The sequence below is a fragment of the Chiloscyllium plagiosum genome, chromosome 21, assembly GCF_004010195.1.
Source record: "Chiloscyllium plagiosum isolate BGI_BamShark_2017 chromosome 21, ASM401019v2, whole genome shotgun sequence".
NCBI lineage: Eukaryota > Metazoa > Chordata > Chondrichthyes > Orectolobiformes > Hemiscylliidae > Chiloscyllium > Chiloscyllium plagiosum.
The window spans coordinates 57,426,257-57,439,311 of NC_057730.1; the positions used below are offsets into that span (position 1 = coordinate 57,426,257).

The following is a 13,055-nucleotide window of genomic DNA, read 5'->3' on the forward strand; positions in this document are numbered from 1 at the left end:
AAGGTATTCTCCACAAAATTAACCATCTCTGTAAAGCTAACCTGGATTGCGACTCATGCAATTCAAACCCATGATCCAGATCCTCCCTCACCTACTTCATTGGAAAAACCATCAGCTACAGCGCAATTTATTCCTTTCAACATTTGATTCGGAAACACTCCCTTCACCCATAACCTCTACCTCCCAGGTCAAGGGGCAGCAACATTCTGCAAATAACATCACCTTGAAGACCTTGTGCGGTCCTCCAGCTTCTCATTTCCATGAATGTTACCTTTCCTGCAACGGCACTGGATAGAAATCCTGGAATTCCTTCCCTGAAACCATGGCGATAACAGACAGACTGTGTGCCCAGGAATCTTTCTGAGGCAAGGAGAAATAGACAGCAAGTGTGACCATAGCAATATCAGTCACAGCCAGAAAACAAGCCTCAAAATCAAATATGTCTGTTATTTAAAGAGCAATTCTGTCTGTTATTCCAACTGGAATAAAATAATTTTGAGGCGGCTGTTTCTCCCTCTTTCTCCTCATTCCCACCATTTAGCTTTTGGGGAGGAGAGTTGCTTATGGACTGGCGTGGACATTCACCATCCTGTAACCTATAGAGAGATCAGCAAATACCCCGACTGGGAGAGGACAGCAGACTGCAGCAGTGGGTTTTTAATCTGCGTTCTTTGAAACATAGAAACTAGGAACAAGAATAGGCCATTCAGCCCCTCCATTCTGCTCTGCCATTTAATGTGAGCATTAGCCGATTCTTGATCTCAACATCACATTCCTGCGTTCTCTCAGTGTCTCTTGGTGCCTTTAACATCCAGAATATATCAGTCTCCATCTTGAATGTATACGATAACTCAGGCCCCATGACCTTCTGTGGTACAGAACTCCACAGGCTGACCACTGTCTGAGTGATGAAATGTTTCCTGATCTCAGTCTGAAATGGTCTAAAAAGTTAAAAATCACACAACACCCCCAGGTTATAGTCCAACAGGTTCAATTGGAAGCACTAGCTTTCGGAGCGATGCTCCTTCATCAGGTGGTAGTGCTACCATTACCATCTGATGAAGGAGCGTCGCTCCGAAAGCTAGTGCTTCCAATTAAACCTGTTGGACTATAACCTGGTGTCGTGTGATTTTTAACTTTGTCCACCCCAGTCCAACACCGGCATCTCCAAATCATGAAATGGTCTACACTCTATACCCTATACTCTGGGATTGTGTCCCTGGCTCCACAGTGTTGCAAAGCAGCAGTTTGCAATATTCAGGGATTTTAAAAATTCTGCAATACTCAAACTTTAAAGCAGTTCTTATGAAAATCTTCATCACTTTTGTCTTCCTAACAAATCCAGTAAAACCGATAGCTGCATATTGTATCGCTGCAACCCCACTCCCCCCAGAAATCTGACAGTGTGCTCTGCCAGGCTGGGTACAGGTGATGTCAGCTTGTGGAATGGATTGAGATGAAGTTGCCAGGATTGGGGATGACTTTTCAATAACTAGCATTCAATGTTGTGCAGATGGTCAAAACAAACCCCGTATTGCCCCTTTTCAGGAAGCTGTGTATTGGTACTGCAGAAATGATCCCAATTTCAGAAACTAAAATAGTCCTTTGGATAATTATTCCTGTCCATAGCTTACTGTGGCTCAATGTAAGATTGACATGTCGGACCTATTTAATGCACAAACCATTTACAACCTGCAGCCAAATTGAGGAAGCCTAGTGGCTCATTGCCATCTCTTTGATTTTAATCTTTATTTCATGTTCATGAATGTAAATAATGTTGATGTGAGAGAAAAGTTTTTTCTCTTTGACACTCAGCTGCGAATTGCCATCGTCACCACCTACTGCTTTCAGGTGATGTAGCTGAAGAGATGCTGGTAAGGAATGAGCCTGGGAAAGAGTAGACTCATGAGGGAGGTGTCAGAGCACAAAGAGAGGTCACTGCAGGCGATTCTCTCTCTATAATTGAACTGAGAAGATTGTAACCAGTTTGGTGCAGGCCCCCGGTCGGAGGAAAGGTGTTAACAGGAGAATTGTGTGGTTAACCATGTTTGTACCTGCAGACTAGGCGAGAAGGACACTTCCTGCTCAGGCTCCCGGCTGGAACTCATGCCCCCATTTCCCAAGGGCAATGCTGCTGGTCACCAGCTCAGCTCCGAGTGACTCCACGGGCAATTTCAGTTTCCCATCTTCCCACTCTCAGCTGTGCTGAGGGGGTAAAATAAATCACTTACCTCTTTGAATTGGTCTCACTTGAGAAATTAATAACACCAAAACTTTGCCAACTTCATTTGAAGTCAATGATAACAGTTCAATGACTTCATATCTTAAAATGTGTTGTTAATTTTAAATTAAAGATTCCTTTGTCTAATTATTATTTAATTTATAATTGATGGATTATTCCAGCCGCTTTATAGCACACAAATACAGATAGGCTCTCTTTTAGAGACGGCTAACTTTATTGCATTTCAGCAGGAAACTCCTATGGCTCAACACTTTTGGATTTGTACATGTATAAATAGTTCCCTACATTAAAGTTAGATTTTAAAAGTATTTATTTTATTACCTAATACCCGAGTCTTTGTTAACAAATATGTTTGAAGTATTCCTTCACTAATTTCAAAAGAATATATTATCAACAGAAAGTTTAATTGCAATGAATATTTGCTTGCAGCCCATTACATCAAGTACGTTATACTTACATTCAACATGATATTACATGTACCATACCCACACCTGAAGAAAGCTTTTTATTAAACAACAAAGAACAAAGAAAATTTACAGCCCAGGAACAGGTCCTTCGGCCCTCCAAGCCTGAGCCGATCCAAATGTACTGTCTAAACCTGTCAGTCAATTCCTGAGGTATTCCTGCGATATTCCTGAGATATTCCTCAGTAATATCCTGACCCTGTACCTGTACCTTCCCATTACTGCGATACTCTCACTCGCCTTGTAGTGGGTACAATTAGTTCTGAACCAGCAGCAATGCATAACAAAATAAATGCAATACATCTCCACATTTGCTTTATTTGGAATAGATATTTTGATCCAAAACAATATGCTCTAAAATTGTGAATAAGCATCTATTAAAACACAGATGGCAATAGCTGTTACTGGCAACGTTCTGACTGGATAATTAGAATTAAAGCCATACATCATTCTAGCTAAAGACTCAAATACTGTCGACCAATCACACAAGACAAACCTGGATAAAGTATTGCATCGATATACCATTCTACCCAAATGTCCTCACAGCTCTGCACAACTTACAGAACAGCTCTATGGATCCTGATTCACCATTACAGGAATGTTGTGCTCAAATAACTATCTAATATATGATAATTCCCAATTGCAGGCTTTAATTATCTAGAAGCATGGTGGAATGATATACAGCACTAGAGATATTACCGTCTTACCCAGATAATAACAACAATCCTTCAAATATTGATGGCTTCCACAAACACAAATCCCATCAATAACATTCAAATTTAAGCTACTGAATGACTTACACCAAGAAAGTTCACATGATCTTTTTAAGTTTATAACGGACAGCCAAATTCATCTTCAATCAGATATATTCAGTATTTGTGACATGTAACAGCATAATATGTCTCTAAATTAATAATTTAATAGTGCTCCAAAGATAACTCACTAATACATTGGTTTGGTGCTGCAGAGTTTTGTTTCAAATACAACACGGTCAAAGACAAAAACAGGGGAGTGATTCCCTCTGTCAAGATACAGGAGCTGATGCTGCCAGACGGTGCCAACACCAGCACGGTTCAGCTTTGGCAACCGTGGCACATGGGATGGCATCATGTCACCTCCAGTGATGCTAAGGAGACGCGGTCACACTCAGACCGGGAACGCAGGCTGTGCCACTGAGCAGACGAGGTTCGGTGAACATTCAGCAGGCGGCGCCAGTGAGTGGACTCAGGGCCTCCCGTGGAGTACTGACCAATGACAATCCGGCCAACAAAATCATTGCTGCTTTTCATGTTGTGACCATACACTGAAAAGGAAAGGGACAATTAATACGGCATATCTTAATACACAAAACAACACAAGATCACATCAGTATGAAGAAAAATGTTTTCACCCAGAGGGTGGTGGGGAATCTGGGACTCGCTGCCTGTGTGGGTGGGAGAGGTAGAAACCCTCCTCACATTGAAGAAGGATTTAGATGGAAACTTGTGATGCAAAGGCTATGGACCAACTGGAAAATGGGAACAGAATAGTTAAATATCTCCACAGAGGCCAGTATCTGTCACCAAGTAACCCTTTATTTACACATGAACAGTCCTTGACTTTAGTACAGCCTCATTCAGAGACAGTTACCAGAATGTCAACATCTCTGACCTCTGCCTTCTTATATATCAGCCAGAGCTTCCTGATTCGATCAGATTAACAGCCCCAATCAGGGAACTCACATTCAACAGAGTCCAGCTGGCTGTCCCAATCATGACAAAGTGACTGCTTTTGACCAGCACAGACTCAGTAGGCTGAAGGGCCTTGATCTGTGCTGTAGACGTCCATGATTCTGTAACTCATACAATCAGTAGCTTGTGACAGCAGATGACCCCCCCCCCCCACCCCCACAGTCTCCCCTGCCACTTTTGCTCCAATTGACACAACCACAGAAGACCCAGAGAATGAATTTTCTTGTTTGGCAAACAATGTCAATATTGATTGTACAATTTGCCATTAATGTTCAGTCAGGTCAATTCCATCTTGTTATAATAGTTAACTGTCACTTAATGTCATTAGTAAAAATGCTCCTATAAATCACATTGATCCTGGAGTTCTTCCAGTTAGAAGGCTCTGCAGTTTTCCTGGTCAGTCTGATGAGTATCCCAGGTGGCACTGCTGAAGGTACAAATTATTTCCAGTCTTAATGGGACAGCAACCACAACAAACTTCAGCTGCACTTACCTCTGACTGTTGTTACAATGAAACCCTTTGGTTATTGTGCAAAATTCAATGTCCACAAAATAGAATCATTCTAGATTTAGTTCTCAGAACATAGGAACTTGGAGCAGGATGAGGCCATTCAGCCCCTCAAACCTGTTCCACCACTTAATACCATCATGGCTATCTCATGTCAGCCTCAACTCCATAACCTGCCTGCTCCTCATAACCCTTTAGCCCATTAATGATTAAAAATCTATCTCCTCAACTTTATTCAATGTCCCAGCATCCACCGCACTCTGGGGGAGGGAATTCCACAGATTCACAACCCTTTGAGAGAAACAGTTTCTCCTCAATGCTGTTTTAGGATGACGGGTGGCAGATTCTAGATTGCTTCACAAGGGGAAACAGCCTCTTTACATCTACCATGTCAATCCCCTTTAGCTCCTGATATATCTCAAACAGACACCCCCTCTCATTCTTCTAAACTCCAGACAACATCGGCCTGAAGTGCTCAATCTCTCTCTTCAGAAGACAAACCTCTCACCTCTGGAATTAAGCAAGTGAGCTTTCTCTGAACTGTCTCCAATACAACTACATCCCTCCCTCAAGTAAGGGAACCAAAACTATGTACAATACTCCAGGTGTGGTTTCACTAACGCCTTGTACAGTTGCAGCAAGACTTCCCTACTTTTACACTTTATGATCTAATTTACATAAACACACTATCCAATTAAAAACATTAATCAATTAATTCCCAAATTAATTGACTTGCAGGATTCCATCCTGGAACACTGTCAGCAATCACTCCCTAACGTGTCTGATTGTCCACCCAGGAGATTCTGTGTCACTGGTCCTGGGACCTGTGGGTCCTTGTGTATCTGATGAGCCCGATCCTGGAGCCACATCTCCCACCACACACTTGGCAGGTGTTTCCGGGAAGTGGAATTGGTCCTTGGCCCCGAGATCATTGACATTCCTTTCTCCAGTTCCTTTTCCGTACTTCCTCTTGCCAGAGCATGTTGTTTAAGAATTATTTCACTTCATTCAGGAGGGTCCCCCCAGGTGGTTTCTTCTGAACGAGGATCTCCCAAACACTGGAAATGATGCTGCATTTCTTGATGGAAGACTTCAGCGAGTCTTTGAAATTCTTTTGTTGTCCTGCTCTCATTTGTCCTTGAGTTGGGTGAAGAAGATTTGCTTTGGCAGTTGGAAACTCGGCTATCCAGTGGAGTTGTTTCAGATGATTATGGTCTTGATGCTTGTGCTATTGGCTGCTTCACGGACACTCACCTGTCCTCCCAGCTGATGCAGAGAATCCATCTCAAATAAGGAAACTGTAACATTATTGCATTGATATTCAATTAAGTCCCAAATACAAATTAATGAACAAGTTCCAAACCAAACAGAAGGCGCTAAATGAGATGTTTGGTAAATGTCTTAAATCTTTCAAGCTCCTGTTGGAGATAAATGGAACAAGAACAGCAATAAAACCTCTGCTGCCCTCAACAGGTTACACTATGAAATGCAGCCTCTATAAAATCTCCATTCAAACTCTCGGACAGAAACATGGGGCTGAAATGAAAATGGAACCGAAAGTATGAGATCAGGGAAATAAAGCTAGTGCAGGGAAGTGTTATTGCCATCACTCTATTCAGACTGTGCAATCATAGCTCAGTCATCGCCCGAGAGAAACATATTCATTTTCTGTTCTATTTATTTTGTATTTCCGTGTTTTCAATTTATTCCAAGATCATTGATAAACATTGAGTTTCCTTCTGAAGGATAATTGTTCTGTGGGAAACACAGGTCTATAGAATGAGCAGTGAGATAACTATTCTGTGTCAGTTGTCTGACTGTAACACCAGGGCATTGTTCCCTGACTGTAACAAAGACTAAATGTTGAAAATAAATGCAATATTTAACTGAAATGGGAGGTATTGCACTCCAGCCCCTATGGTACCCACCATACAAAGCTCTCAAGCATGTCAGTATATTCTGCCCACTCCATGTCCAAGGACACGCAGGCATTGGCATCACCGCAGAACAGTCTCAGCTGTAGAGAGCCCTTCCATGGCCCACTGCTTGGACCTGATCAATATATCTTTCTACCTGTTATCACCTTCCACACTCTCTGCACCCCCCCTCCTCAATTAAACAAACATAACTGACATGCAGATAACAGACTGAGAGATTTGGGGGCAATTTGATTTGAGTGTGGTTGAGTGTGGTCAGTAATAACTTCGTGCATCAGCAGGGAGGACCCATTGGTGGAATGAATTCTGGGATACACTGGAGTTGGCCGCTGTTCACCAGAATGAACCAATCCGATCCCAGCTCATTCAGAAGTCAAGCATAAATCTAAGAACGGGAAGTCACTTGGGTTAATGCTGGAGCCTCAAATCATTTTTACGTCACTCGCTGGAGGTGAACGCCAGGCTGGTAGTGAATGAAAATCCTGTTTCACATTGTCCTCAATTTCCTTTAGCATCTCAGGGATCTCCCATTGTGGATCTCTCAAACTTTACTGTCAAATAATCGCCCAGCTGTTTGAGTAGTTGAGATATTATTTTGCTTTGCTCATAATTTACCAAGATTATATGTAATCAGCTCTCAGTCTCATCAGAGCTGAAAAATGTGTTGCTGGAAAAGCGCAGCAGGTCAGGCAGCATCCAAGGAGCAGGGGAATCGATGTTTCGGGCATAAGCCCTTCTTCAGGATTCCTGCTCCTTGGATGCTGCCTGACCTGTTGTGCTTTTCCAGCAACACATTTTTCAGCTCTGATCTCCAGCATCTGCAGTCTCTATATAAATTAGATTACTTACAGTGTGGAAACAGGCCCTTCGGCCCAACAAGTCCACACCGACCCCCAAAGCGCACCCACCCAGACCCATTCCCCTACAGTTACCCTTGCACCTAACACTGCGGGCAATTTAGCATGGCCAATTCACCTAACCTGTACATTTTGGACTGTGGGAGGAAACCAGAGCACCCGGAGGAAACCCACGCAGACACGGGGAGAATGTGCAAACACCACACAGTCAGTCGCCTGAGGCGGGAATTGAACCCCGGTCTCTGGGGCTGTGAGGCTGCAGTGCTAACCACTGTGCCACCGTGCTGCTCACTTTCTCTCAGTCTCATCGGCAAAGATCGGACGACAGGAACAAAACTCCAACTGGATGGAACAATGAATCCAGGGTCAGTTCATCACAAGCACTGACAAAACTCTTCAGTGTAGGCTGGTAGCTTTCTGAAGTTTAAATTGATTGTGATTCACTTTCATCTGTCAGTTCAGCAAATCTCATGGGCTGAAGAGATTTTGTCAACTCAATACTAAAAGAAAAAGAAGTCCCATTTAAAAATAGGAAAGATCCAACTATTATTACACAAGGTCATATAATCGTTTTAATCTGATACAAATCTGGTTATTTTGATTGTGCCTTCAGAAATAACTGGCTTGTTATTTTGAAATAAGATCCCTCTGAATTTCATAATTCTGTCAAGTGATAAGCTCCTAGATGGTGTGTTGGTTTTGGTTTGTCTGATAAGATTTACATAAGAACTAGAAGCAGTAGGCCATTCAGCCCCTCCACCCTGCTCCGCCATTTACAGACATAGAGTCATAGAGATGTACAGCACGGAAACAGACCCTTCGGTCCAACCCATCTAGATATCCCAACCCAATCTAGTCCCACCTGCCAGCACCCGGCCCATATCTCTCCAAACCCTTCCTATTCATATTCCCATCCAGATACCTTTTAAATGTTGCAATTGTACCAGCCTCCATCACTTCCTCTGGCAGCTCATTCCATACACATACCATCCTGTGTGAAAAAGCTGCTCCTTAGGTGTCTTTTATGTCTTTCCCCTCTCACCTTAAACCTACGCCCTCTAGTTATGGACTCCCCCACCCCAGGGAAGAAACTATGTTTATTTATCCTATCCATGCCCCTCATGACTTTCTAAACCTGTATAAGGTCACCTCAGCCTCCTACACTCCAGAGAAAACAGCCCCAGCCTGTTCAGCCTCTCCCTACAGCTCAAATCCTCCAACCCTGGCAACATCCTTGCAAATCTTTTCTGAACCCTTTCAAGTTTCACAACGTCTTTCCGATAGGAAGGAGACCAGAATTGCACACAATATTCCAACAGTGGCCTAACCAATGTCCTGTACAGCAGCAACATGACCTCCCAACTCCTGTACTCAATATTCTGACCAATAAAGGAAAGCATACCAAATGCCTTTTTCACAATCCTATCTACCTGCGACTTCACTTTCAAGGAGCTATGAACTTGCACTCCAAGGTCTCTTTATTCAGCAACATTCCCTCGGACCTTACCATGAAGTGTATAAGTCCTGCTTTCCCAAAATGCAGCATCGCGCATTTATCTAAATTTTAAATCTCATCTTGGTCTCAACTGCACTTTCCTGCTCACTATCCATAATCTTCAACCCATCACTAACTAAAACGTTGTCTACTGACCCCTTAACTCAATGACCGAGCATTCCCCACACTCTGGGGGAGTGAGTTCCACAGACTCACAACCCATTGAGAGAAGTCAATTCTCCCCATCTCACTTTTAAATCTGCCACCCCTTATCCGAAAACTATTCTAAATGCTTAATTACCTCACAAAAGGAAACACCCTTTATAAGGTATTGTATTGAAATATGAACCTTGCCAATAGTCTTGAATGTGGCAACACCATGACAAAGGAAAGGCAGGAATTTGGTTCTTGGCAACAATTTCGGATAAAATGAGTTCCCAATCATTGCTTCTGTCGCAACCAGGGAACTGCTGGAATAAGTGAGGTGGGCTGGAGCCTATGATGTTTAGTATGGAATGGTGACAAGGATGAGTGGTGATCTTTAGAGGGAAAAAATGCTTGTATTGGGAACATTATTAAACTGAATGGTAGCTTGACTCCACAACAGGAACTCTTTCAGAACGTAATGCCTCTCAGACATGTCAGCAGCAGATATAAGGAAAATAAATTTATGGAATTCTAAAACAAAGGAACTGTTTCCTTTTGTCAGAGGACTTACTCACAATGTATTAAACTGGTCTGTGAGGTGTTCCTCTTACTGTGGAACAGCTTGCTCACATTGATCAGTCCACTCACACTCTTGAAACATCCAGTTGAGGAACCTGGACATTGGACATCAATACTTCTTTGCAACAATGGGTTTGTAAAATTCTCTCATACAAACATATCCTCTCCCCCTTAAAAATGATCTGAAAAATACAGAATGATTTGATCAAATGGATTTTATCATTGCAACGTTGCATCATAAATACAACTCATTTATTTTAGAAATGCTAAATGTTTTAATTTAGTTTAAACTCAGTCAAATCAAATATTTAAAACATATACTTGGTCAGTCAGGGACACCAAACAGATCAAAACTGAGCTGGCTCCACAAGGAAAATGTTTTGCCTATTGTGCACTTTACCTACACTTCTCACAATTTAGTCTATTGCATTCGCTGCTCATAATGTGGTCTCCTTTACATTGGCAAAACAAAGCGTAGACTGGGTGACTGCTTCACACAACTTCTATGTTCTGCCTGCAAAAAAAGACTGAGCCTCCAGCTGCCTGCCCCATCCACCCAGTTCCCTGGCCAACATCTCTGTCTCAGGCTTGCTGCAGTGCTCCAGAGAAGCTCAGCATTAGCTGGAAGAACAGTACCTCATTTTCCGTTTGGGGACTCTGGACTCAATACTGAGTTCAACAATTTTAGGGCCTGAACTCTCCCATGTACCAGACCCAACCCCACACATCAGACCTTGTTTTCAGATAAAAACCAAAAGGACTGCAGATGCTGTAAATCAGAAACAAAAACAGAAGTTGCTGGAAAAGCTCAGTGGGTCTGGCAGCATCTGGGAAGAGAAATCAGTTAACGTTTCGGGTCTGGTGATGCTTCCTCAGAACCGGTTTTGAGGCTGCCAGACTTGCTGAGTTTTTTCAGCAACTTCTGTTTTTGTTCCTGCTCCTATTTTCTTTCTTTCAATGATATGACCAAGTCCCGCTCACCTGTTCCTCGGATACATTGACATTTTGAGATTCTGAATTGTTTGTAATATTTGCTTATGCTCAGCATCAATACCTTCTGTAAATGATAAAGCCGGGAGCTGTCAGAATGGAGCAGGGCTCAGCACCAACAGATCAAGGTGTCAAACAATTTGAAAGATTGGCTGAACACTTCAAATATAATTTACAGATACTCTCATAAGTCAAGACTGACCTTTCAAAGCAGCATATGCGTTCTTCTGGAATATATCACAATCTTTCATTTAACTCAAAGTCTCCAAAATACAGAAAAATATATTAGCAGGAAACATAACATATATGAAACTGCAACACGAAATACTGGGAAACTGCCTCATTGGTTTCACATGTAACTGTGGCACAGGAATACAGTAAGAAATGTATTGTGCCAGGATCATTTAATGGTAATAATTATTGTAATTACAATGATAATAAAACTGTAATTACAAGAATTATTGGCCATTTTGCACCTTAAACATTAGCTGTAAGCTCCCCTCCCCCCCATTCAGAACCTTCCTGAGAGTTTGTCTGCACAATCTGCACGAGCTACATCTGCTCACCTCAGCACTTCAGGCAGAGAGAAGGTGAGGAGCTGCTGCAGTGCGATACTGTCAAAACTGGCCACTACGAGGAACTTGTGGTGGGGGAAGAAGACTTTGAGCTCCTGCACTGTCAGCAAGGGAGCCACAGTATGCTGCAGATTCAGGGCCCAGTATAATCACAGTCTGCTCTGCCATTGATAATTTTGTCATTCAGTCACAGGCAATGGGCCCTGAGAGCTGCACAACCACACGCTGGGAAATCGAGACTCACACATGCCCGAGAAATGGCCGTGTACTGGATAGTCACACATGGAAACCCAATGATTGAATCCTCCAGATCTCCAGGTGGCACATTCCTTAGGACTGTGAATCCTGGGATCTTCCACACAGGCTTTTGGAAGTTCCTGCCCAGCCAACTCCAGAGACACTGTAAAAACCTGTGATTGTCAAAGCAGGCTCTGAGATGTGGGGGAGACTGGGTCCCATCACCCTGGCTCAAGGACTTAAGTTGAAAGCTGCAGGAACAGGGTTGGGGAGTTGTGAGGAATTTAAACTTCTCAGCAGTGATCAGGAGGATCAAATATAAGGTCTGGGAAGTAGGTGGCCTTTCCTGAGGAATCCTCATTTATCATAACGAACAAATTACATTTCTGTTCCATATTTTGAAAGTTGGTTTTCTTGAAAATTTTCAATTTTGTCCAAAGGAAAAGCAAATGAGTCTTCAAGCTCCTTAAAAGAAGAAATTCTGTGCACATTTCAAAGGGAAATTATCATTGAAACTGAGATGCCATTCATAACACAGATACTGAGCATGTACATCAGTGAGGTTTTCACCAAATGTCAGATGGATGATGTCATACGCACTATTAGCTCTGAAGCAAACACTGGAGGTGAATATAGAACAGTACTGTACAGGCCCTTTGGCTCTCAATGTTGTGCTGACCTTTTATCCTACACTAAGATCCAACTTAAGCAACATACCATTCATTTTACTATCATCCACGTGCCTATCCAAGAGTCGCTTAAATGTCCGTAATGTATATTCTTCTACACCCCTGCTGGCAGTGCATTCCACACACCCACTACTTTCTGTGTAAAGAACCTACCTCTGACATCTCCCCTAAACCTTTCTCCAATTACCTTAACATTATGCACCCCGGGATAGCCATCTGCGTCCTGGAAAAAAGTTTCTGGCTATCCACTTTATCTATGTATCACAGCTTGTTTTAAATTGCGAAGTCATTACGAATCTATGACACACTGTATCAAGGACACAGGTGCAAAGTGACAATGCCCTATCCGAGACTGTCGCCAGCAAGAACTGAGTTGACAATGTGACACCTTCTGTTCTGAAATATATAGACACACAGCTCACTATTGATCAGTGGTAGTGCTCATTAGATGCTACAATCACTGTAGACATTTTCAAACCAACCTTGGACATGCATCCTTAGACTAGATGAGACCTTGATGCAAGCTGCCTACATCAAGACCAGGGGCGCTACCAAAGAGCAATAGGAACACCCTTACTCTGGGTCTTGTACGGTCAGAATCAGAA

General features: G+C 42.6%; 1 protein-coding gene across 1 annotated transcript in view; it reads right to left on the reverse strand.

The window, feature by feature from the left end:
- Positions 1–2,478: 2,478 nt before the first annotated feature.
- The window catches only part of syt17 (synaptotagmin XVII), a 95,980-nt gene continuing 85,403 nt past the window's right edge, over positions 2,479–13,055 (reverse strand). Inside the window, exon 7 of the mRNA XM_043711004.1 lies at positions 2,479–4,009. Within this exon, the coding sequence (XP_043566939.1) occupies positions 3,813–4,009 (197 nt within the window). The 3' untranslated portion in view covers positions 2,479–3,812. The remainder of the gene's footprint in view (positions 4,010–13,055) is intronic.